Source organism: Eurypyga helias, unplaced genomic scaffold, assembly GCF_000690775.1.
Source record: "Eurypyga helias isolate BGI_N326 unplaced genomic scaffold, ASM69077v1 scaffold23863, whole genome shotgun sequence".
NCBI classification, from domain to species: domain Eukaryota; kingdom Metazoa; phylum Chordata; class Aves; order Eurypygiformes; family Eurypygidae; genus Eurypyga; species Eurypyga helias.
In genome coordinates this window covers 19,221-46,347 of record NW_010242179.1, presented here as the reverse complement: position 1 = coordinate 46,347, position 27,127 = coordinate 19,221, and the positions used below count along the sequence as shown (strand labels likewise).

The window sequence follows — 27,127 nt, the reverse complement described above, 5'->3', positions numbered from 1 at the left end:
AGGAAGCAAAATTACAATTCAGCAGAACTTCTTTAAAGTTGTTATCACCATCTGCAAACCAACAACTAATGGCCCTTTGAAGTGACAGGAGTTGCTCACAAAGAAACTCTGGATGACCGGATTTGCTAAGTCAATAGGCCTGAACTGACTGGGATCGATTTGTATGATGGGAAAGAACAATGTTGCAAAGCAATGGAGGCTTTCAAACTGCATCATGCATACAACACCAAATAAAAATGCTCCCAGCATTTATTACATTCTGTCTTAGGGGCAAACCATTCAACTGATGCTCCAGTTTGGGCACAACAAAGAAAACCTGCTGTTTGACTCGTGGCTGTTCCCACCGCTGTCAGAAAGCGCTGGGGTAAACTGGTGTCAGATAAACAATCACGTGTATCTGGTTCAGAAAGACAGGCAACAGCACAGGTGTAGTAACCAGAGAGAGCCTGGGGAGAGAAGGTGTTGGTAGGACACCCAGAGATAACCGCTGCTCTCCAAAACACAATGAGTAAGGTCAGATCAGCCGCTGGCTCCAGAATCTCAACTCCTTTTCCTGCTCAGCTTTGCAATTTTATTTATAGCAGAACTATTTCCTGAGAATGGATATCTGAAATACCATCCATTTATGAGGCAGAAAAAAAATCAGGCAGAGGTTTACAGTACTGTAGCCTATAATGCCAAACAATTTAATTCAGCTATTTAAACGGATGTCTGCAGATATGAACAATATTTTCAATATAACAAACAGGATAAGCAGAAACCTCTTGATTAAGTCACTGCCTGTCATTCAGATAGCTCCACCTCCAAGACCACAAGACAGGCTTTGCTCTTTCTCTATGCAACTGCCCTGATGTCAGCCTAAGACCGGAATCTGGCCTTGTATCCTGCACCAGTTGCTAAACAGGGGCTCTGTAGTGTACGGTGCCCAGTACGCTGCTTTAGTCCATTAACACATTTCCAGGTTTCCAGAGCCTGCTGATCCCACTGAGCTTTGGCACAAACTGCCATCCTGGCCAAGTATAGTACTGTTCAGGGACATTACAGAACTGAGTCCCCCATGTCTCTGCCAGACACAGGTCTGCAGTTTCTTTGATAAAAGTCACAAGACTTGACCTACCTGGAAGATCATTTTTCTCTACTTTGATAGAGGTAGAGTCTCCTGAATCGAGGAGAGTCTGCCTGGAAAGCAAGTAAGCTTTAAAGACTCTGAGTCAGCTTTGAACTCCAGAAGTGACACAGGGGACTGTCAAAAAAGAGGGAATGTCCAGATATTCTTTATTTTTTTGGGTACATAGCCAGCTCGGTAACCTTCCTGCCTCAGACACACCTTTGCAGGTTGCTACACTTCAGCAGGTCAACATAAAAGATCTCTGGGGCTAGAACTGAGGTTGCCAGGCGTGCACTGCCTACAGAAACCATTGGGCCTCGCACACATGTGCTGAAGACAATGCACAGTTAACCCAGAGGAACATCATTGGGTTTGATCCAACACAATTAAGCAACACCGCATACGGCACTCTCTGTTGAAAACTAAGTTAACAGGGAACCTGTATTTTTGTTACTGTAATAAATCTCATCTCTCGTCAAGACAGGGAAGAAAAACTACGCCAGTACTGCCACAGCCCTGCATTGTGATAGCTTGCTTACATGCAAGATGACGTTCAGCAATATCCATGCAAATATACACAGTGAAGCAATTATATACTGATGAGAGATGTGCCCCACCGTCAAACAGAACTGTAAGTACCGCTGAGAACTGAAGTGTCTGGCATCCAGTCCCACAGTGCTCCCTGCATACACATGGGAAGACCCAGGCGTGCCTCAACCATGCATCAAGCACACAACAACGCTGTGTTGTTCCTGTGTTTTGGTATGGTTTGCTTTTGTTTTGAATAAAGAAAGGCATCCGCTTAAGTGTTTGTGGAGCATACGAAAGCCCTTCACAAAATTCCCAGGCTGGAGTGTCACCCTGACGGTAATACGCCCGCAGCAATACGGGAGGTAAGGGGAAGAGAGCAGCGACAGAGCGTAGGGTAGAAAAATGTAAGGATAGTTCCTGAAAGGTACGCTCCCTGATAATAGGGTTTCAGCCTTTAGCAGGAAAGAGAGAGAAAATGAGGTGTACCTGTGTGTAAAAGGAACATGGTTTAGAGGCTGGTGTGCATCGTATTTTCCCTGTGGCACTAAAAAAAATACAAACTAGAATAGCGGGGAAATACCCAATCCACAAAGTTGCCTGCTCTTCCACCCTCCGTTTTGTACCCACGTGCCAGCCAAGCTAGCCATGATTCTAGCTACTTGATCTTGATACTAACGTTAGCCCTACAGGTGAAAACTCCTGCCTGTAGCTTCCAGCAGATGAAAAATCTAACCCATCTCTCTCCCACCTTCAGGATACAAACATTTCTACCCATTTTATCTTGAATATTAATCACATCTTGCCTAGAATTCCTAAGTGACTGAAATTGTGAAACGTGTGCACTTCTCACAAGTCATTGCTGCTTTCAAAGGGGAAGCCTCTGCAAGAATATCACGAGATGCTGATGCACCTCCGGGAGCTTTCCTGAGGGTTAGCAATTCGGCCAGAGAGCACAAGCATCCCTGCCGCATACACAGCGTGAGCAGGACATTCTTTGTCCTGTCCACATTTAATGAGATGCAACAAAAGCTGTCGGGTGCTGACAGGTGTCTGACGCTGATCTGCTCAGCTCCAGAGGCAGATCTGTCCTGACTAGGAAGCCTCTGACCAAAGGGATGAGAAAGACAGGAGAGCCAAGATTCTACCCCAACGTTTGATGCCTCTGTGACTGTGGATTTAAATGGAAACAGCTCCTGTCCATAAAAAAACTACATTTGTGAAACCAGGACCATAAGGTGGATGGGAGGGGGGACTTCAAACTGAAAGGGGATTTTTGCAATAGATTATAAACAAAAACAATCCACTACATTCACACAGGGCAAACCTTTGCTAGTGGGCAGAGGGAATCTGAACACCACATCTAGACCAGCAAGCAAAACCACAGAGTATTTTTCAGTTCACAGAGGGTTTTGTACAGAATTGCTAACAGAAGATTAGAAGTGATTTTAGTTGTGTTTTAATCTGAAATGTGATTGTACTGCGATTTACTCACTGGGATCACTCACTAGCATTTTTACTCCATCCAAAAAAGGGAGGCACAGTTTTGTTGCCATTTTTATTAAGACTGAATTCTCCTTCTCCTGATAAATTTATCATGTATTCAGACAAAGATCCCTAAACCCAAGGAAAACCAAAAGTGGATTTTGATTTGTTTTTTAAATTTGTAGGTGAAGAAACAAATGCAACTAGTGATTCAGTATCATTCCTGTAGCATTTTAGAAAACACTTCCCTCTGCCTTAGCGTGAAACATAAAATCCTAAAACAGGGCATACCTATATACGTGACCTGTTTGGAGCAACTGATCTACATTAAAATGCTTGAAAATCACTTGCTTTTGATTTGTTTTTCTATCCATTAAAATACTAAATTCAGAAAAGGAGTAACACACCTACATGTGACAGAGATTAACATTTTTCTTCACTGCAAAAAATTTCCCTACTTGAAAAATGCATTGTGAATGACTATCACACACACTGAAACAGTGCAGGCAGTATCTGTCAGGGAGGTAGAACTCCCGATAACAGGGTAGATACACATGATTACACATTTTCAGAGGAAAAAGACCTGTTCTGGACTGGCATCCAAAATACTGTACATTCTGTTAGGAAAGAACTGAAACCCCTTTTGTATCTAATCTGTAGATGGCTGCAAATGTACCTGCAGCTGTTCATAAAAGAAACCACTGTGCTTGTGCTTTATTGGAAGCGGTGCATTCTGAGTCACACAGGCTGGATTCCATTGAAAGACAACAGCCAGGTATTTTTTCAAGTGGTGAAATTTATTCTGAAACTTATTAAAAAAAACCCCAAATTTTCCTGCAAGATTACACTAAATATATTGGTTCTAAGCAAGCGGGCTAATTCCTACATGGTACTACCTAGTAACCAATTCCCTAAGGGAGAAGTTGACCTAAAGCCAACGTGGCCATGGGGAAGCATGGTTTCTGGCAGGGGGGAGTCAGCAGAGCTAGCCACTCTGCTAGTCACTGTGAAGTAACAAAGAGGTGAATTTACTTCTACCAAAAGTACAAACACGCTTTGCAAGTGGAGCTGAGCCACCCCACAGTTGCCATAAGCCAGAACCACCTCAGCAGGACGGAGCACGGAGCAAGCAGCATGCTGGTAGCTCTTGCTCGTCACTAACTCCGGGGGACGTAGCCTGTGTAGACCATTTGCTGTAAAGCTGATGGTCTGCAAACAGCTCCCTCCTTCTGCCAGGCACTGTACCCAGTGCCAGCTCAAAACGGCTTCCTTTAGGAGGAAAGGTGGTAAGGAGAAGCAGGCCTGGCTATGACCTGCTAAACAAGATCAAGTTAATAAAACTTGGCGCTGAGTTGACCAGTGAAAAAGATGGACGGGAAGGAGGACAGAGAAAGGCAGGAGCTGGCCCTCATGAAGTTGAAAATGGTTAGGACACTTTTAGCCAAAAGGCTGTGCTATAAACCTCACTAGTAGGCACAATTCTTGCAGATGGCATCTAAAAAGACACTGCATGTCCTACAAAGAGCCAACAGAAGAAAATTTGAGTACTGGGCACTGCAGATTTGCTTAATATACAAAGTATCCACCCATGGAATCTACTGACAGTTCCACAGTGAAAAATCCTGTATTTCTTCTATTTTAAGATATTTTTTAAAAAATAAAGCAAGGAAGCAAGTAAGAAATCAGTGGTTGAGGTCTCCTGAGAGGTACCCAGTGCCTGTCATGAGACAGGGCTCTTTCCCCTTACCTGAGAGAAGCCCGCTGCTTCTTCTCAGAGCTTCTCACTTCTTCATTAGCTTTGCTTTCAGCTCTATGCCTGGCACTCTGCAAATCTGCCAACAAGAGAAAGTACATTATTCCCACATTACTGTCCTTGCCGAGCAGCATAACTAACATGCTACACTGTAAATACATTTTTTCTCTTGTCAGGAGATCAAGATGTAACGTACCATTTGGTGTAACCTTCTCAAAGTGCTTTTGTCCACATGACAGATTTTAGGCAGACATAACCTTGGCTGTAGGAGAGCAGACAGGGTTAGGCTGCAAGCCATGTGGCTGGCTAAGTGCAGCCACGTTCACACCGATACACTTGTCCCTCAGGAGGGCTTGGTTGTTGGGAGCTCAGTGCTGTACTAAAGCATCACAGAGCTCCCCAGGAGTGCAAATTTGTTTATGTCTGCACCTGACTGAGTATGTATTAAAAGTGAGGTAAGAAGGCTCTCTCTTTCTGGATAAGGTGCCCACATTTTCTACTGAAGTATTACTTTAAATAATTTTAAGTATTTTAATTTAGTACTACTTTATCTACTGAAGTAATTATCCTGCCACAACTGTTAGAGTGCATATAAGGTGAATAAGCCATCACAGTATAAGCCATTCTATAATGGCAGACTCTGCCAGTACAGAAAATATGCAGTTTTTATGCACCAATTCATAAAGGTTACATATGCTTAATTAATAATTCCTATCTAGCAGCAGTGATAGCTATGCACCTGAAAAAAAAATTTATACCACTACACCTGTTGCCACATAAATCGAGCACTGTGAGATCAGCAGAGTTAAAGCAGTACAAGTCGAAAAGGCCTTAAATCTGCCTTGCAGTACACAGACAATTACACAACATATGGGTTATTGCTGCTGCAAGAGGAAACAATCAATCTGGGGAGGGAACGATGATTTGCTTGAAAGACACTGAAAAGAGGGTAGGCAAATTTGCACCGAGATCCTAAAACAGGGTCATGGGGTTTCAAATCCCCACATAATTACTTGCTTCTAGGTATATTTTTATTTGCATTACCTAAATGTGAAAATGGATTTTTAAGGAATTTGTGAAGTTTTTTTGTATGTTTTCCAATGGCTGATTGCACATCCTTACCGGTATGATTTAACAAGATACTCTTTTTCTTCTGGCTGCCATCTGGTGCCACAGTAAGTTTCACCCGCAGAGTTTTGCTGGAACTAGGAGAATGGTTTACTGATGCATCAACTACCTCATAGATGGTATGAAGCAAGCTGGTAATGTCCTATAGTTGGGTTGAAACACAAAAAGACACACTATTGTGAAAATGGCATGAAACCTACAGCTTCCATATTTATAACTATTCTAGACTTGGGTCTATTCCATGCTGAAATATTCTCAGAAGTCACTGACATTGAAAAGAGCTGACCTGGCACAGCACCTTACAAGAAAAGATCCATTTGTCTCTTCTGTTAACCCCCATTTTTTTTTAATGCAGACTATAATATACCTCACAGACACAGAAGGGAATGATTCAAGTAGATCCATATTCTTGTTTATCAAATGGCATGAGATTCAGGAAATAGGGCAAACCAGATCAAAAACATAATAAAAGCATAAAATACTCAGGTTTCCCAAACTGTGAATCAGCAAAATTGTGTTCTGCTTTTTCTTTTCTTCGGTTTCAGCAGAACCCAGGGATAGCCATTCATGCTGCACTAAAAATTGAGTTCATGTGCCCAAAACAAATACAGCAATTGAAGAAAATCTTGGACATCAGAGTCTTACTACTATTTTTTCCTTGGGATAGTTGAATGGTTGATTATATAAAGGAAAACCAGTAAGGGAAGTAGCAGAATTGTAAACCTCAGGTTTGAAATAAATGACATCTGAATGTCACTCGACCATACTAGCTTATTTGGCAAAATTCAAACCAGTTCTAAACTTACATGAGCAGCTGAGACTATCCAGCCAGTCCTATTACAGAGCATTCTTCACACATCTCTTTGAAGGCAATGGGACATGAACAAATGCTTACATGTCTGGTTGTGTCAGAAAGAACACTAGCCAATTTTAACAAGCCAGTTGTTTCAAACAGGAGAAACACTGCTTAGTAGCTCAAAGGTCTCTCAGATAGATCTGATCCAGCCAGGCTCAAATAGGGTACTACCTTAAACTGCCAGGTGAAAAGGAGATCTCTTGGCTCACTGCTTTTCCCCAAAGGGATTTCACCCAAATTCATCTTGGGCACCAACCTAAGGCCAAATCATACTGATCACTGCAGGCTATAAAGATCCTATTTAATGTACATCTGAGAGTTTCTCCATGCTGGTCTTCCTATTCCTTGATCTATCCTGGTACCTAAGGTCTTTGCAGACACCTGCAAGCACAAAGTAAACATCTACCTCATCCTTTGTTAAGTGTAACTGGTTCTGAGGATTGAGGTCTATAAAAATTAAAAACCTCTACAGTTTTTCATTTGACCAGGGGTCATGCCTGTAACAATGGCAGCTTGAAGTTTAGTATGCCCTGATGGGTCCCAGTACTTCAGCAGTCCTCATTTTCTAACCAGCTTTAAAGGGGACACAGAAATACTAATTTCTACTCACACAGAATTTAAGGAAATACTGACATTATGGCTAAGACAAATGATTTTTCAGTAGATGATTTTCCAGCTCAAGAGACAGAATGGGTAACTCAATTCTAGAGGGTCCAGACTTCGTCTTAACATGTACCCTCTCTCTTTTCTGCACTCTGTGGAATTTCTCCAGACTTCAAGACAACACATTCATAAAAAGAGAGCAGAATTTGAAGTCTCTCCTTTACTTCCCCACCAAAATATTTTTTCTACCGGTGCTGCAAGTCTCCATATCTGGGCTGATCCTACCATGTCAGTAACTGCTTTCCATCCTTTTGACAAGAACCGCTGTCCAAAGCCTGACTGAGGGAGAGACTGCTCAGTGACAATCTGGTGGACACCTCACAGCTCTTTAACACATCCCTCTTCTCACACTTCCACTCTAATTTGAAACCTAGCCAGCCCTCTAAATAGACAGCCATATCTGACAGCCAGCTGGAAGGGCTGGATTTCTATTCCCTCTATGAGAAAAAACCCAACCAAGCAAGAACATAAACAGACCGACAAACAAAATATATCTGTTGTTTTATATGCTCTCCATAAACTATGCTCTAGGACCCTTGTGCTATAATCCCACACCGTGATATGCCAAACCTTCCCCTTCAGCAAAATACTCATTCTTAACGGGGCCTCAAACACTCAGCACTTTGGTGAATGGAGCCTTTCCCATACATTCCTTAACAAGTGTTGGTTAGCCAACATGGCATCTTTCCACATAAGGCTACTCTCAAGAGGTTATTACCAACTCTTTCATTCACAATAATCTGTCCCCCTTCCTTTTTTCAGCTATGCCAGATGTTTCTACAAGCTGATCATCTAGTCTACTTTAACTTCAATAGACAAAGACAAGAAGGCTTTAGTCCCACTGTCTTTTTCCGTGATGTTTTTCCAGTGATGAGGCCTAACTTGCTAACCAGCATACAAGCTGCCCCTTGTGTTCCCTGAGGGTCTTTCTCGACAAGCCGCCTGACTCAGCAGTTTAAAAGTGCTCCCCAATGCAGCCAAGGAAGGCCAGATGCAACATTTGTGTGACACACACTTGGCAGGTCAGAAATACATGCATGCACGTAGCACATCAGGACAGTTCACATCTCTCAGCCAAGCAGGCCTGAATGAACCCAAATTCATGTCCAGGCTCCAAGCAGTTCAAGGGGCTGCACAGAGGTCTCAGGGCACCATATGGCCTTAGGCCCTGCTGTACACTGCCTGATGTCTTACATACCCAGCCTCCTCCGCAGCCATCTGACCCGCTCTGCATTCTGGCACTGAATGAACGTGGTCGTCACGCTGGATATATACCAAGATCGAGGTTAGGGATATCCATAAGTAACCGCTTAATGCTTACGCTGATCTTTTAAACAGTGACAACAACATTTTTATTATAGGATTCATTTACTTGTGGTCCTAATATGCGGTTGGAATTTCTAGCAAACTGACAGTTCTGATTTGGTCAAACAGGGCTGCCTGGGCCATTCGCTACTCTGTCACCTACCCAGGTCTGGGCCGAGTGGGTACCAGGTGCAAGGCAGCCTGAACCTCCTGCTGCTTTCCAGCTATTGCTTCACAGTGCTAACATACAAATTCCTGAGGCACTCATCCGGTAGGAATGGTCTTCCTCAACGTGTTTTGAACAGTGACCAAAACTACCTTCTCACAGACCTTTTTTGGCAGCTAATATGGTAACAGCTTCTTGTCAAATTGGTAGCACTAGGCTATTAAAATATATGTTACAAAAGTTGTATTTTATAGTTATGTCTATATTTACCTCCAAAAGAATTTTCATCTTCCAGTAGCCCCCCAGGCGACTGAGGCAATGTATATTCCCCTTGAAAGCTGTCCCACTGAACATTACCTGCATTTAAATTCCTCAAAGAGCTGCCTCAAACCACTGAGACAGCTTTACCTTCTACACACCAGCTTGTGCATTTCACTGTCCTCAAGAAATTTAGCTTCAAAGCTCAAGAAATTAAATTGTCATTAAATTCTCCTCTCTTCTGGTACACCAACCAACGTGTCTCAGAGACCACCTGCCAAAGAATCTAATTTTGCTGTGCAATGGATCACAGTTTCTCCTAGTCACACCATTCTGCAACTGCTTTGTTTAAAACTGCTTGGCACCTCCCACACAAGAAGTGTCAGCCCACATTTCTCAAACTTCGTCACTTTTTACACAAAAACTAAATAAGAACTGATTTTTCAGTGTTTCCCATTTTTCAAAAAATATAATTTGCTTGGATTTTTTTACTGAAATGTACTTTTAAATAATTTCTAGTCAAAAATCATTGTGGATTTTTAAATGAGTATATTAAACAGGTAAAGAGAAATAAGAGGAAAAAAGATTTCTCTTCTTTATAGCAAACAGATTATATTTAGAGGGGAAGTAGGCTGCACGAATCTAAGTAACCTATGAAGTGCATCTAGCATGCAGAATTCCTGCTGGGATAGCCCATTTAATCAGGTAAGAAAACTGAAACTATATTTTTCCTCAAAGAGGAAAACAAATGCTTGCTGGGTAGTATCCAAACAGCCAGCATATGCCATACCCAGATTCATTTGTGTCCTGCTTATTGAACACTACAGTTGTTTTAGCAAGGATCTAACAGTGCTAATCTGTATGTTTTTCACCTCCTGTTTTATCGAGCAGCTAATACAAAGTATGTTAAAAAGAGCAGCTTTAACAGATCGCCAGAAATACTTGCATTAAAAACATTAGAAGGCAAACAGTTAAGGCCACACATGCATGCTGCGCGCACACACGTATCCGCAGAATTCTTCACAGATCTCCAGTAGGAGATTAGCAGAAATTGAGAACATTCAGAGAAACTAATGAGTCTGCAAAACAGAACAAGAGCAAATTACACTGAAGTACTCTTCATCCCTTACAGGACTCACCTGATTGAGAAAGTCCCTATTCCAGGTATTAGTTTTACATCTAATGAACACTAGTGGTACAGGGCTGACTATTTTTCGAATATTAACACAGTTTATGATCTTAGGACTAGCTAGCAAACTAGGGAGCCTGTAAAGGAAACTAAGAGGTTTTTCCAGCATGATTAATTCGACAGAATGAGATATTAGCACAAAATAACAAACAAACCCAAAACCCACAAAAACAACTCCATAAAACAACCAAACCCAATGAGTTTAATAACACTGGAAGAAAACATTCAGTTTGATTCTTTGTAACTTGCCTGGGAGAGATGTCTTTGGCTCCCCTCAAAAGAGGAAGTCATATTTTCTTTTAATATTTCTCTCTGACACAAATCCACCAAATCTAATGGCTGAATTGATGGCCCCTCTGATACAGACAGGCACTGCTCCTCCATCCCTGGGTCCCCTTGGTCTGCCATATCATGAGTTAATACAACGTTGAAAGACACAGTGAAACCCAGCAATTTTCAAGATAAGGGTCAGGCTGATAAATGGTAGCCCCAAAAAGCCAGTATCTTTCCCCAAGTCAAAGATTTGGTACTGAGTTCTGAATGTACAAATCACCTCAAACCTTTTCACCCATTACAGAGGATATGAGCAAAAATAACCAAAAAGGGAAAGAAAAAAAAAGAAAGGAAACGTAAGAAGAAAAGTTGTGTATTTAATGTAAACACAAAGAACATTTTTAGCATTAAAAATGCATGAAGAGAAACATCAATATCAGTTCATCACATTTCCCTCAGAAAAAGAAATGCCTCATTTGTACTTTGTTTGTATCCTGATTTTTACATACAGCAGGATGTTTTTATTGCAACATCATCTTTGTTTGATCACATATGTTTTTGAATCATTCTCATTTGGAACCTGAAAGGAACTTCACTTGCTATCTACTCAACAACTACGCCAGAAGAAATTCCCTTTTTCACTCCTGACAAGCAACTTTCTTGTGTGCTTATTCCTGTGCAGCCACTCCCCAAAGAAACTCAGTTTTCCAAGAAAAAAAAAATGATTGTGGGGAAAAAAAAAAGGGCTAGTGTTTATGAAGTATAATTACCAAGAGCTCAATATAAAACCTCATGGATCAAAACACATTAGTTCAATTACCCAAGTTTGAAGTCCAATTACAAATATCCATGTGAAGATAATTACAGTGCAGCTGTCAGTTCTAAAAAGGCCTGCAGTACGTAATGAATTGTCCTCTTATGGCTTATGGAATGAAGGGAAACATTATTAGCCAAGTTTTGTAATATACATATTAGAGCAGGAAAAGTTATCTCCCACTACACCAAAAGGACTGAAAAATGGTCGTCTTCTGTGACAGAAAAAAAACAGTGTTTAAATAACATACAGTAATGCTAATTTTATAATTTGCCATCCCAATAATTATGCTTTCATAATGGGTGTATCTCTTCAAGAAGCATGACTAGATCTGAATTTCTAATTACGAGGACTACGGAGTAAGTCATACAGACTTGAGGAGGAAATCAAAGCAGTATTACGTCCTGAAAATGTTGTTAAGATCCAGAAGAAATTTCACCAAAATGGAATTTGAATGCTCTTGTGGTGATCTGTCATCGTGTAAAACCCAAGGGAAATTTTATCCAGTAACTAAATCCGTATATTTTTTACAATTTTCAAACATTTTAATGAAAAAAGCTATTTAGTCCACTTGTAAAACCGCACCCCACCCACGTCTCTTACAAACCTAATTTAACACTGTGCACTACTTTGGAAGCTCTCTGGACATGAAGTCCAATGTTTCAAACACAGTGACTTTGAATCAAATGAAATGGATGTGGGTGGGCAAGTCACTTCCTATTGCAGTGTCTCATTTTTTCAGCATCAAAACCAAGCATGATAAGGCTGACTTCTTTTTGTAAAGCACCTCAAGGTCTACAGATAGAAATCTGACTTAAGAAACTTCATCTCTCTGTTAAATCCAGCTATAAATCCAGGAGACACTAGAGTGAAATTTTCAAAGGAGAAAAAGTCCACACTAAGCTTTTCTCACCACAATGCTGGACCTTTGCTTAGAAAAGCTGACCCGTTCTGGAAACATTTCCATCGGCTCACTAAATGGCAGTGCTACAGATCACCCCCATCCCTCAGTCTGTTCTGTCCCGGATCCAGCAATGTGCTTCACATACTTTTAACTCAAAACATGTGTCCTATTCCTTTTAATTGAAACTATTTACATGTTTAATGTTCTCCATCGTTTAAGTCCTTTGCTGGATCAGGAACAGAGCTGCTTAATAACCAACAGAATCAGGCCCACTGTGTTGACTGCCAGTCTCTCAGGGGCTAATAGAACAAGAAATTCTATGTTGTATGAAGAGAATGAAATTCCCTTTTTGTGGCCAAGACTATCTGTGAGCTGCTATCGTTAGTCACTCCTGCACAAAAAACTCTTAAATTGCATCTGGATTCAAGAAGGCAACCAACAAGATGGATTGTACAAATGGCACTGGAACAGCTTGCAAAAGAAGAGTGTAACATAACCGGGAAACGCTGCAATGGTGCTTACTATTTGTTTCTATCTTTGGTCACATGTAAAGAGCTGAAAATTATCAACCTATTTGGTCCCTTGTTTAAAAGAATTTTTTTTGGCACAGGTTCAAGCCTGAATATAGCAACCTCCAGACCTCAGAGTAGTATAATTTTCAATCCCTGAACAAATTTGGTTTCAGTTAAGCTGCAGTCTGCTCTTGTAGCAGGGAGAGATAGTATTTAGCTGTAACATATTCTCTAAGTACAGTCAAATTAAGTTCTTTGGTGTACCACATAATCAGAAATAATTATTGTATACCTACTTAAAAGCATATTCTTGTTATGTTCAGCACATGGAACTCCCACTGACATTAATGGGAATTCCATGCCTGAATGTAAAGGACACCCATGTGTGTGGGTTGGGGTTTTGTGTAGTTTTCCCCTATTCTTTGAGAGTCATGATAATCTTGTAATGAAGACTTAGCATTGGGTCTCAAAAGATCTGGGTTCAATCTGCCCCTAGGTTCTTGTGAGACTTCAGGCAACATATTTCATTTTTCTGGTCTCTGTTCACCATACGTTAACGAATACAATACTACTTCCTCACCCCACCCCCTTCTCCTTGCCCTCTCTGTATATATTCTCGTGTTCCCATTTGAAACTCTGGACATGGCCTGTAACTTTTCATCTTCTTACTGGCTTGCATGAGGGGCACAGATTTCATTTGACTATTCAAAGCACTATCAGAGCAGAGACAATAAAAAAGCCTAGTAATGATATTCATATACATGTTAAAAACCCTGAACAACCATCACATTTGGCAACTTGTTCATAAATGTCAGAAGAGATTTGCTTCAGTTTTCTAGGAAAAAAACCCTGCCCTCCATTGGTGTGTAAGGCCACTACGCTTTCAGTGTTTACCTTGTGCCTTTCAACTAGTTCTTAGTCATTTTCACAGACACCAGTATAAGAGCCAAGAAAGACAAAACCTGTCCATTTTCACCTGATTATCTGAAGGTGTGTTTACTGGGAGCCAGTAAACAAAAAAGAAACCAAACACCAATGACAGCACATTGCAGTAAATCTCAGTAAAAGAAATTCTTCCAGAATTCAACTGAATTCAAGTATCATTCAATTTCAACAGAAATAGTTCTGAAAAAGGACTGTATTCTAATCTACACATCCTCTTATTGACCTTCTTATTTGAACAGGAAATACGACTTGAAGACACCCTGATAATAAAAAATACACACGGGCATGCTTTGACAGTCATTCACTAGGTCCTCCAGCAAGTATCATCAATGTTATTTATACTTGGAGGGAGAAGGCAGAGATCAGCCTAATATTCACAAAAACAACCCAACAGTATACATAGTCCTGCTAGAAAGAATGTCAGAAAGCAACCTTGCTATTTGGTTAGCTTAACTCTGAAAAGCAGGATAGAAGCCAGAACAATATACATTTGCAGGGGTTTATTTTGACAGTGTGTTTAGTCGTTCAGTTGTTTCAGATATTTTTCCTTCTCAAACGCCAGTACTATTTTTTAAAGGCTAATCCCAGTTACTAAACAACCACCAGCTTCAAACGTGGTACAGTACATCTGAAGAGAGTAAACTACTGGTGGGATTGTTTCTAGGAGGGAAGGGTCCATGGAAACTACTGTTGAAGTTGGCAGGACACCTCTATTTCAAAGAAGAAAAAATGTTCCTGTTACAAAACACTTGTCTTGTTAGCAAACGCTGCGCACAAAGGGGCAGCTGTACTTTGCTTACCTCGCGTGTGACTCTTCCGTTGTTATCAAAGTCATACAGTGTGAAGGTCCATTCTTGCCTGTTATCTTCCTCTACAGACACATCACATTGCAATTCCTAAGAAACATGCAAAGAGCAGCTCATTACCTAAAGCAAAAGGCCTGCTTGCAGAGGAGACTCTCCGTAGAAGGAGGTTGCTTGCTCCCTCCCTCCCTCGTGGGAGGAAGCATTCAGGATATGTCCCAGGGAGGCCTCTGTCCACTGCACCGAAGGACTGTCATCACAATCACATGATAATCCTAACCCTGGGCTAGACTTCAGGGAATCTGCAAGATGCTTTCTACTTCACTGGAGAAACCACGACAAGGTACAAGAAAACCTCTGCCTGAACTCTTGAAATATAAGATTTTCCCCTAAAAAGTGAGAAAGAAAACTCTGCTTAGCTCAGGAAAAGAAAGATAACAGAAAGGGACCCACAGAACGAGGTGACACACCGCACTGCCAGGAGCAGTCAGTAACACAAAGTGGACGTGGCACAAATCCCCAGCCGTGAGCCGTGCCCTTGACAAAGATATTTGATACCCAAAGGTTGTCAGAGTCGGTGCAGAACAGCATCGTGCCACTGAGGCTCCTGAAAGGGAGCCTGCCTGGCAACCAACCGGCAGGTAGGAACAACCTGTGAGTAGTGCCTGGTCCCAGCGCTACGTGCGCGGCTGTTAGTGAGAGTGTGATCTGTGGAAAGCCTGAAAGAATCAATTTGTTAAAGGGAAAAAAATCCCCCAACCAAAACCAAGACTGCAGTCAAGAACAAAGGACGCCCTTTGACTAACTCCAGCCACCTGGGTGCAAATCCTTTGCTTTCTCTCAAGACCTGTGCAATCAGAATTATCCAGAGCCACAACAAGGCAAAACAGAACAGTTACAGTGCAATTAAAATGAAAGCCACTGTATGCACGTAAAATAAACAGCTCCAAATAGCTTCAGCATGATAGAGCTCAAAATACCTGGTTGATCTTCTCACTTGAAACCAATTCCCTACAGCAGTTAGCGGTACCCCCTGTCCCCTGCTGAGTTCAAAGGCAGCCTTCCCTCCCTGTAACAGGCCCTGCTGAAAGCTGCCAAGTGCCCCACACTCCACTGTGGAAAGGCAGTTTTGGATTACATAAACATTCCCGGCACCTTTAAAAGCCAAATCACATCCACCTCAGATTTAGACCTCTTGTCTCAACCCTTGCGTTTCTGATTCTTTGATACGTCTGAAACATTTACCCATCTCTCAGCTCCTAGCTTACATAGCTGGAAAACTGTCATTTGTAGAACAAGGGAAAAAATATCAATATTTGGCTGCTTGCCGTGTATTAATACTTCCCTGTCCCACATTGCCTAACATAACATCTTTATGTGAGGATGTGCTCTGCTCAGTTAAGAGCCGTGGCAACCTTCCCCGCATTAGTCACGGAGCCGAGTACCAAGCGCTAACCTTTACGGCATGCCAAGAACTACTTGGGAACAAACGCCGACTGCCGGTACGGTGGAGTTCCAGCGACGCTGGCACCCGCCGTGTTGACAGGTGTCCCCCAACGTTCAAATATCAAGGCACCGTTAATTGCAATTTATCATGCCTTTCCTGTCGGCAAATGTCTGCGACTCAAGGTAGAACATAAAATGTGCCTAGAAAAAGAGTTATCGCTGTGCAAAGAAAAAACAACAAAGGCAGGAAAAATCCCCTCCCCCCAGAAGGCACACGAGCACCTAGCAACACCCGCACTGCCCATGGGGAAGCTACCTCCTTCTAACCAGCCTTAAAACAGTAAAAAATAAATCGTACCAGACTACTAAATCTGCTCTAGAGAAGGAAACGAACGCTCGAGCTGTGCTGGAAGGGGGCTGCATGGCCTTTTAAATAACAATTGAGGAACGCAAAGCTCATTACTGTGACAGGCTGACAGCACCGAAAGGGAGAAGTTTGCCACGTCTGCTGGAGTGCGGAAAGATGAAAATTCGTGCTGTTTCTTGCCGGTCCCAGACTATCTTCCTCCTCACCAAGCCAGACAACCCTCGAGCTGGATGACAGCATGTTTCAATACTCATATTTATTAAATCACTCCCTCTATAAACAAAACCTGCCAACTACACACAGTGTCTGGCCGTTTTATGATGTTTGTAAGCCTACAAGAAAACAGACCATCACTGCCCTCCAGGACCCTCTTCCTCCTGCCATGAGGTCAGATGGCTTTCCCATGTAGCAGGTCAGGGCAATTTCACTTAGGAGGCCCAGGCACAGAAGACCGATGACTAAGGAAGCTTTCACAAAAACCTTTTGCACTCGGCAGATTTAACCGAGTGGAATAATCCATGAAAGTCGACCTACAGATTTGGTAACATGGTAGCGGGCATAATAAATTACTAATGGAAGGATCCTAGATAAAGGGTTAAATTGAATGCCTCTTCCTACTATACATTTCAGATCCTACAGAGGAATGGTCATCATTTGATCCTCTCCAAACCTGGAAATCAATCTCACTAATCACCTCAGAATGAGCACCAATAGTGAGACACTGACTTGTGCCAATTCTGCTTCCTCCTGGACCCATTACAATCGTCGGAGCTATATGCACCCATCAGAGGACGCGATTTGGTCCACAGGTTACCTTTCTACCATAATTATGTCAGTACAATGAAACTTTAAAACATAGAGGACTTACTTCAAATTTCAGTTGTTTCTTGGAACCTGTGCGTGTGTCACTTTCTTTTTCTGCTTTCTTTTCATCTCCACTGCAAACTCCATCTGTCTTCTCTGGAGGCAAAGCCACTGTGAAAAATATATTGAAGAAAGAACACTTATAAGGAAATGTCAAAGCAGTCTCATATTTGCAAATCTGTCTATTTAGGGTGAAAGTGATTTCAGCAAACTTGTGTGAGAGGATCATTATACTTGATTTGCTTTTGTGTTCACTACACATCTGGGATAATTTCTGCAGACAATCTACCAACAGCTTTTGGTACACAGCCTCTCCTATAAACATCACTGGAGTCACAGGAAGTTCAAACACAGGATTATGAGAATATAAATCAGCAGAACTGTTACTGTAAATAAGCTGAATAATATTGCAAAATATTGAAAGTTTGTGACATATTGCAAAAACACTTGCATTCACCAGCAGTGAATGAAGTAATGAAGCTGAAATGAAGTCCTCATCCTGTTCCAATTTCCCTCCTCAAATACACACAAACTCTACTACCTTCCAAAAAGGTAATGCTACCTGCCAAAAAGGTTAAGCTGCATTTTTTTCAACTATCTGTGAAAAGGTATATTTCACATAAAGTTTACGATTATGCCCTTGGGTAAGTCAATAGCATCCATAAGGAGAATTAATATTAACATCTATCAGACATGTATCACTACATACTGTAGCATAACATGTATCAGATATATAACAAAGATATATATATACCTCTCATGTGGATTGAAAGACAAATGTCCAGAAACTTAATAGCAGTGCCTCTGGCTCCTGCAGAGGCACTCAGCCTTGCACATGATGAAACCTTATATCTGAAGAAAATTTATTCAGTACTCATTATGAAAATATACAGATTTTTTTCTAACTGTACCCTCAAACATTTTAGACATGATTTTTTATCCATCCACATACCTCTGCCAACAATATTATGCCCATACTTCATTACGCATAGCAGCAATCCTGCCTACTCCCTCCAAAATGGAAGACACTGCGAGAATGTGAATTCTTAAAGTTGGCATTTTTTCTCTTGTACTGCAGCATTTGCATTTACGCAAAGCCTTTATGCTAGTGCTATGTAGGAACTGTTTCTGGGGATGCTTTTGTAAGTAAGAGCCCATGGAAGCATCAGTTCAGTAAAGTCAGATTCCTTACAAAAAAGCAGACATGATCCCCTCCAATTCAGGATGACCCATTTCAAACTGGGTTTAGTCTGCGGCTCTCCCGGTGTTCAGCACTACTGAGGTGCCTCCCAAGCATCCTCCCAGGAAAGCAAGTCATTAACATGCTACACACTAAGACATTATATTAGCTTTCTTTCAGCATTTTCCTTCACGTTTAGAATAGTATAATTAGCGAAACAACAAAACAAATCAACCTACCCTTGCCATAGCTTTATACTCTCAGAAATTCCAAAAGCCAAGATTTCTGCCACATTCACACTGCCACACTGCAATACATCACGATTTCTAGTCTTGTTTCCCAGTTTAGATTTAACACTACTGTATTACCTTTATTTTGGGGGTTTCAAAACTGTGGTATAAAAGACTGTGGACATGCAGTAAAGAAGGGGAATGAGGTAGAAACCCTAACCTTTGGAATTTCCCGACTTAGACACTTATTGACAGTTTTGATGTTATACTAACACCAGCTTCCCAAGAAGCACATGTAATTTGCATCGTACAAATGCAAGTAGACATGGAGTTTATTATACACATACTCGCACGCTGATAAACTTTGATTTCTACTCCAAGTCATGTTAGGATACCCTACGCTAAACAGAAGCAAAGCAGGAAGGTCAGCTGAAGGACCAGAAAGCTCACTTCACGGCAGTTTCTTCCCGTGTCCTTCTAATCTGGGTTATGGGGTGAGCTGGGACTGTTTATTAGGAGGTTTTTGTATACCGTTTATCATAATGAAGGCACGCATTAAAATAAACATTAACTTACAGGACAGAACTTTGAAGCATATTTGAAGAAGGGCCATTTACTTTATATTCACTTTGTCCATAAATACAACTCCATATTCCTGGAATATTAGAGTTACGACCACAAAAAGAGCCCTGTGAAACAAAAGACAACATTGGGCTGTCCATCTTAGTCCAGACTCATTCCATTCTAAAATCAAGGAGAAGTGAAAAGGCAACATGGGCCTTCATAGCAAGGTCAGTTACATGGGCAGTGGCTCTTACAACTGTTAAAAATGCCCCTGGATTCTCAGTGGCTCATTTGTACCAGCGACCAGCTTCTTGCGCGAGCAGATCTAGCAAAGCTGATGGAAGCATTTGTAGGAGGATTTTTTGCAATCCTTCACGGTCTCGCTCCAGGGAATGTGAAATAAATGAAAGCTGGGCTGGCATGACCCCTAGCTTCGTTGGAACAGCGGAGAACCAATTGAAAAAAAATCCATCCCTGTTACCACGAATACTTTTAAATGTATAAAGGTACATAATAGCCAAAAGACTTCTACACCCTTTTAACTGCTAAGGGACAGCATCCCGAATGGCACTGCACAGCAAACAACATCACTCTGAGGGCATCGAGGAGCACATCCTGCACAAGGTGATTGTACCCTGCCCCAGTGTTCTTTGTTGGGTTTTTCTGTCAAAAAAGTGTCTTACAGAGCATGCTCTCCCTTCCACCACCACGCTCTTGCACTGTGCTGAAAGCTGCCGGCATGTGGAAAGAGCACCAGAGCACCCTGTCCACCGAGTGCTTCAGAGAGGAACGGCAGAGTTACCTTCTGGCTTCAGGAATGGCCCTTCCACTGGCACGTTTAATAACCTCTCTGGATGCGTACATGGATGCGTGTGTTCAGAAGCTTTCACTTTAATGCATAATTCATGTAACAGAGGAAAAAAAGTGCTCTGACAAATTAGTCTTCTCAAAAAACAAGAGTTCAACTATTGGGGAAGGAGGGGATACATCTTGCAGTACACTCCTTGAGAGAGTTTAAATACTGTATGCCAGAAATTATCCTCTTTGAGCTTTGCTGACCTTTGATCTGAAGAACTCATTGGCCTTGCTGCTCCAGGGAATTATCCTTTGAAATCAGTTACTCATTTCAGAGCTCAGATGAAATGGGGAAATCTGGTGATCTCATCCTGATGTCAAGTTTCATTCAGTAAAAAAAAATGAAATCTAAATGAGGAAACTTTGAAGGGGAATATGGAGGTATCAAAATAATATTTACGAGTGATCAAATAATGTGTCTGTGCATATATCCTCGTGTGCCTGACCCAAACCCAATGAACATTTAAAAACACATACTGGAGTACGACTGTTTTGTCTGAGAAGGATTAAGTGTTTGGCGTCTTGTTTCTATACTTACTTTTGACTATTGACATGTGCTCAATTTCGTGAAGGATACAAACACATGTGGAACCTACTTATAAATAAAATGAGAATGTCTGCTTGGGACAGTTAAAACTGGCAGCCTGTAAACAGAGATCCACCAGTGAGCCGCATGCCAAGGCTCAGAGATATTCACAACGTGAACTTCTTTTCAGCTATGCCAACGGTATTAAACTAGACCAGACAAGATAGCTATCTCAAAGGAGTGTGGAGAATTAATAGACTCGTGTTTCCAAAGTCTGGGCCATCAGAAATAGGTCCACATACAATATATCATCGGTGCAAAAATACTTACTTACCTCCCCCCTCAGATAACAAGTCCTGACAAAGAGAATGCACTGTACAGATGAATACACAGAGAACCTACCCTTGTTGTGGGAATCCACCACTGGAGAAAAAAAAAAATGTATATTTATTGCTTCTCCTGGGAATAACCATATGCTCCCAAAAACAATGTTCCCTAACAGAATGTTTCATGAATTGAAATACTGCATATGTTTTCTTTATGATGTTCTCTTTTCTTGTTCATTATTAATGGTCTTGTATTCACTTCTATAACCTTAAGACACTATAAAAATGCGTCTGGACAATATTTGAATTTGGAAAGACAATAAAGGAAAAATATTAACTTGGAAAAATTGTGAAATACCATTCTTTCATGAAAAACAAACTGACTGGCTTAAGTGCACTAGCAGATGTTTCTCTCTAAGATTGTTAATTACTACCACCCAATTGCTCGTAATTGAGGTGGGGGAGGAAGAGAGGGGGAGAATGAACACCAGTTTAAAGGTATGAAGACTCATCCTTGCAGAAAGCATTTCTTTTTCTCCAGAGGTTTATTCATTCCTAGGAAAAGAAGGGGTAATAATTCCAACTGCTCCTTAGAAATAGGCAAAAAATTCCAGAAATGAGGTAAAACTGATTGCTGTGCTGCATATATTGGATAAGCATAGAATAATACTAAGCTTCAGACAGCCAAACCCTTCTTCACTCACCTCCAATAAGGGGAAAAAACACAGAGCCAAAAGAGAGCTGCAGTCATGTTGGAAAGTGACTGTTTAAACTTTCACCTGCGCTCAGGTGGCTTGTCATTTCAGGTTTCTCAAAGCCTCGTTGAAGCAAAGCACCATGCTCTTTAACAAATGATCTTCCTTCCCAAAGTAAGCACAGTTTCACTGCTTCTCAACCATACTTCGCATTTTTGTCAGATGGACAGAGAGGATCTTGTGGCCAGAAACAAAAAAAGGATGCAACTCTGATGAATGTTCAGGATTACGTGACAGCTACCAGGTCCAAATTTGCACCGCAGTCAGGAGAACTCTGGCTGAAGATGAACTACTTCAGAGCCTCTTGAGAGCCATCCAGAAAGGTATGTGATGGATCACAGGGCCTTAACTCAGAAAGCAGAACTATGGGAGAAGCTACGCAATTCCTAAGTGACAACTTATGACTGGACACTGTAATTTTTGAGAGAAAGCAATATAAACGTAAAACTGGAGAATTGTCAAAAATGCCACCTATGAAAGTCAGCATCTAGCATACGTGAAACCAAACCCTTTGAAGTGGAATATTATTAGCCTTCCCCTCAAGTCACATAGGCTGGATTCCAGGGCAATTCTTTAAAGCTACTACCAGAAACAAAGGGACAGAATTACCTGTACGTGCGGAAAACCAAACTGCACACTAGAACCTGAGACTTGTGGGGGAGTAGGATAAAAGGAAAATTAAACAATGCATAGACATATCAAGACAAGGGGATGAAGTCACAAGCATTTCTGTACCAGCTCAAATTGAACTTCAGTCGCAATATTTGACGGGTGGAATTGGCATCAAAGAGCTGCTCCAACCAAGCTCAGTAGTAAAATTCCTGTTGGCGTCATTTGGATAAAGGTTTCACTTCCAATTTACAGATCTAGCAGACGCAGCAGAACTTAAAGTCAGAGACCATGAGGACCAAAAGGATAGAAAGAGAATTTATTGTGTTGTTTTGCCTGAAGTCTCTGATGTCTGAATTATCTGGTTCTGTCAACATTTTTTTCCCCTGTAAATCAGGTTTGACAAACATAACTGACATTCTTTGCTGACTCCACAACAACAACCAGAGCAATAACAGCTGTGTTTGAAAGTCCAAATTGAGAAGTCGTCCTTTAATTAACATTTACATTCACATTCACATTTCACTTTTAAGTTCTCCTGGAGGCCACGGATTAAGAAATATCCCCCCCATTAAGAACACATTTTGGTTTTATCCCACAGAGTTGATTGAAATACATCCCCAATGGAGCTAACTTTGCTTCAGCAAAGGTCCTCTTCTCCAGCGGCAAAGGAACGTAGGCAGAACGGGACCAGGAAGGGAGTAACATTCCTATTCCACAGCCACCAGCATAAGCGCATAGAAAAACAGGCTCATCCTGGGTCAGTGCCAAAAACATGTATTCAACTTTCTCTGGCTGAAAGCTGAAGCTGATGAATTAGACACACCCTTCAAAACAACAAAGATCAAGCTGCCTTCTCTGAAACTTTCTGTAGGGCAATTAATTGTCCGTTTTCAGTCCAGTGGGACGAGTCAAAAACAATTTAGCAAAAGCTGGACTATTTGTACCTTGTACTAGTCTGGGATGGGTATTTCAACCCGAAAATGTGGAGAGAAGTCATTTTCTTCTATTTCACTGTTTCCTGTTGATGGTCACACCACCAGTTAAAGGTTCAGTTGCACACCACCAAGCGGGGGAAAAAATAAAGATTGACGATGTCACAAGATCTACTGCCAGCACCCGACCAGGGGGAGACAGTTGTAAGTGACTCAGACCATGGGATGGCTTGCAAAAAAAACCCAACAAAAACAGACAACCAAAATATGTTCTAATCATTCAGGCATCAGCTAATGATTCTAACTGACAAGTCACTGCTAGGACACTGGGGAAGTGCTGAACTGAAATCCTCTCAAACGTTCAGACAACATTTGTTCTCCTGAACAAAAAGCAGTCCAACCCACAGGTCTGTGCAACACCACCTCCCTTAAAGCTTCAGTTCCTTTTGCCAACCCCAATAATTTGACACGTATAAGTAGAAGTATTTCCAAGCCTTGATACAGAATCACAGATTTCTGTCTAGGTCTGGTGTCTTTTTTTTGGCCGTTGGGTTGCAGGGGGAAAGTTTTTTACTATCTCCCTACCAAAAAAAGGTTCATCCTAAAGGTGCAGATACAAAGGACAATGCGGTCTCTCTCTGCTAGCTAGGGTGTAACTCTTACATGCTAACACACTAAACCTAGATTTCTCACACTCTCTCTGGAGTGAGTTTGCTGAAGGGAGGGAGTTTGCTGAATTTTGCCAGATTATGATTCCTTTTTCCAATTAGTTCCCCAACTGGCTGTATTTCATCAACAGCAACTGCCAGATTAAATGCCTTACTTGACCATCTTCACCCAATACACTTTGATGTTCAGTTCTCAAGCTTCAAAATACCTTTTGGATGAAGATCAGACAGCACTAAACAGAATTACTAATTAATTAAGCTAAGTTAAATTTTAAACACTGTTTGTTGTGTTAGCCAAAAGCCTGAACAGAACAGTCTTTTTTTCCCTTCCTCATCAGAGATCAAAGAAGATCATTTCTCCTTCCCCTCCCCTAACTTAAAAAAAAAAAAAAGTGGAGGGGGAATGACACATGCGATGGGAGGACAGAATCTCCATAAGCTTTGGTCAGAATAGTTCAGGATGATACCTGTAGCAGCAAGATTTGTGTTTGATCAGTGGGCATATCAAAAGCCACGTTAACAGAATGCAACCTGCTATAACTATCTGTACCGTTTTACATCGTTAAGTACTTCTTAAGTGAAAACTGTCACTGTCATATGGACCACTTACCACTTTCTAACATCATTATGTGTCCCTGGAGCTCCGAATGGGCCTGCGAACTGTTGAATTCTGTTGCTGAACAGTGACAGATGGGAACACCAACTGATCATTTGTGACTTAAAGAAGAAAGACCTCTCTTCTCTGAAGATGGTCATATGCTGATTTTGGCTAGTAACTGATAGCAACTTCACTTTTTAAAAATCCCTTCTCAGTGTAAGTTGCAGATACGTGTGTTCACAGAGGATTTTCTGTCTTAAATTTTCTTTGTCTCTTTGGATTTTTTTCCCCTGAGATTCACAAGGGAAGAAAAAGAAGAAAAAAACCCAGCCACTACATAACCCTTTGTTCAAATGAAGGCTGAGTAGGTAATGTTATTAATAATGTAGGCTCGGATATCATATCGTTCCCATCTAACTTAGATGTTCAGTGGGAAAATCGTGTTTCCACCACTTTTGCTATGATAACGGGGCTTCAAAAGGTATCCCAACTGTAAGATCCACTTAATCAGAATTGTTTCCCACAAGGAAGAATGTCACTCTGACCCTCACAAAGCTAGTCTCCTGTAGAGAGCAAGGTGGCAGACCTGTACTGCAACATTATTTTGGCTGTGCTAAGACAGTTGCACATCTGACAACACTCTCACACATAATATTGAGTAGCAGGTTCAGTGTTTCCACCCTCAGACCCCTACATCATACTCTGAGAGGTAAGAATGGGGAGAATGGAAACTGATTCACAACACACCTGAAAAGCAAAACTGTTTTTCCCTCTTCATATTTATATGTGGGTGAGGAACGGTACGGAGGCGATACATCGCGTACTGCAAAACGTGCAGAGAAATAAGCAGGGCTTGACCCGACCACGTTATTTGAAGTCTGGAGAGCCCAAAGGATCTCATCACAAGAAATTATTCCCACTGAGCAAACTCATATCACTGCTGACCAGTATTAATAATTACAGTGCAACCTAAAGACCACAACCAGAGATAGAGCTCCCACTGTGCTACGAACAAAATGCAGAAGAGGAGAGGGTTTGGAGAGTGCTTAGAGGAGAAGCCAGCCCTTCCTATCACTCTAGAGAGCCCGCCTGTTCTGCGGCTCAAGATTCAGCTTCCCGCTTTGAGCTACCCCTTTGGTGGAAAACCCAGCAACATCCTCCTGGACAGCACCATTGTGAACTTCTGTTCAAACGTGGCACCGCAAGACCTGGGCAGCAATCACTGCTTCCAGCTGCCACCCCTGCAGGGGCACAGGCGGGCTGGGACAGGGCTGGGTGGGCACTCAGCGTGGGTGGGTGCTCAGCATGGGTGGCTGCTCAGCGTGGGTGGGTGTTCAGCACAGCTCCCAGAGGTCCTGCAACAGACACGGAGAGCAGTCTGCATCTGCACATCCACTAGCCATGTCTTTTTCCACATCTTGATGGCTCCACTCTCTGTAAAGCCTCAGTAAGACCACAAAACGAGGGTCTGCAGCACCACGCTTCAGCTTTATGCCTCCAAATCCTTAGGAGGGACTACAACTCCCTCCTAAATAAATCTTTCATGCTCAGGGCCATTTTGGCTCCCCTTGGCCACTTCCTGATGGTGCTGAGCCCTGGGCACAGCCTGGGCTACAAGGCACAGCAAAGCCCTCTGCTCCTCCAGAGCCCTGTGAAAATGCCTTGGGTTACAGCTCTTTTACTTCCTTCCCGCTCTCTTTGTTACCTTTACAGCTTTAAATCCTTTTCGGTACAACGTTGGGCACTTTGTCCGACATATTTTACTGGTGAAAGGACCTGGCTTGCTGGATCAGATTTATAAAGCAAGAAAAGCCTGATTACTGGTATTTCTATTTTTTTGGTAGGCTGGGGGTTGGGAATTTCCATCTAACAAGAGCAGCTGGACTCCAAGCTCTTTCAAGAACAGAAATGTTGCTTCAGGTTCATTTCCACAACCCCATAGTGCTGCATTTATTATTTGCTTTTACTCACAAACTAGTTGTGGTTACAAAAAAAAATCCTCTTCCAAACAAATGACATTTTATCTTTTTTCTCCACAGGAGAATAAGGTTGACTGCTACTTGTGCTTTGAGGTTTGGATATGATTGAGATGAAACATCTGTTAAGAAAAAAGGAGGGGGGGCGACTTTTTTCTGCTAAAAATATCATGCCTTTTTTTTTTTTTCCCCACCAAACTTGAAACATGTGATGAAATTCAACTTTTAAAATATAACCCTGGAGCTACTTGAAACTATAAAAGTCTCCTCAGTATCTGAGGCAAGTCAGAATTTCCACTGTTCAAGCTGGGCTTTTATGAAGAGCAGACTTTAGAAAAAGCTGTAATCTGTCTAGGTAACAAAGGGCACTTGTTCTGCCTGGTGAGGTAAAACTTTGGGTTTCTGTAGCTACTGCAGCAGAAGTGGAGTTGAAGCACACAAAAGCACCCTGACTGATACACACTTTGCATTTGGAACAGCAACTGGCAAAAGCAATATGCTTTTCACTGAAATTGCCTCTGTAAGCCTGCATGTACAT

The 27,127-nt window shown here is 41.7% G+C and overlaps 1 protein-coding gene across 1 annotated transcript in view; it reads right to left on the bottom strand.

The window, feature by feature from the left end:
- Positions 1–27,127, bottom strand: part of NKD1 (naked cuticle homolog 1 (Drosophila)) — a gene marked incomplete at its 5' end in the record, with an annotated part of 37,234 nt that overhangs the window by 1,467 nt on the left and 8,640 nt on the right. The window contains 5 exons of the mRNA XM_010149006.1: positions 3,705–3,738; positions 4,869–4,953; positions 5,997–6,144; positions 14,688–14,783; positions 17,372–17,478. Coding sequence (XP_010147308.1) covers positions 3,705–3,738; positions 4,869–4,953; positions 5,997–6,144; positions 14,688–14,783; positions 17,372–17,478 — 470 coding nt within the window. The remainder of the gene's footprint in view (positions 1–3,704; positions 3,739–4,868; positions 4,954–5,996; positions 6,145–14,687; positions 14,784–17,371; positions 17,479–27,127) is intronic.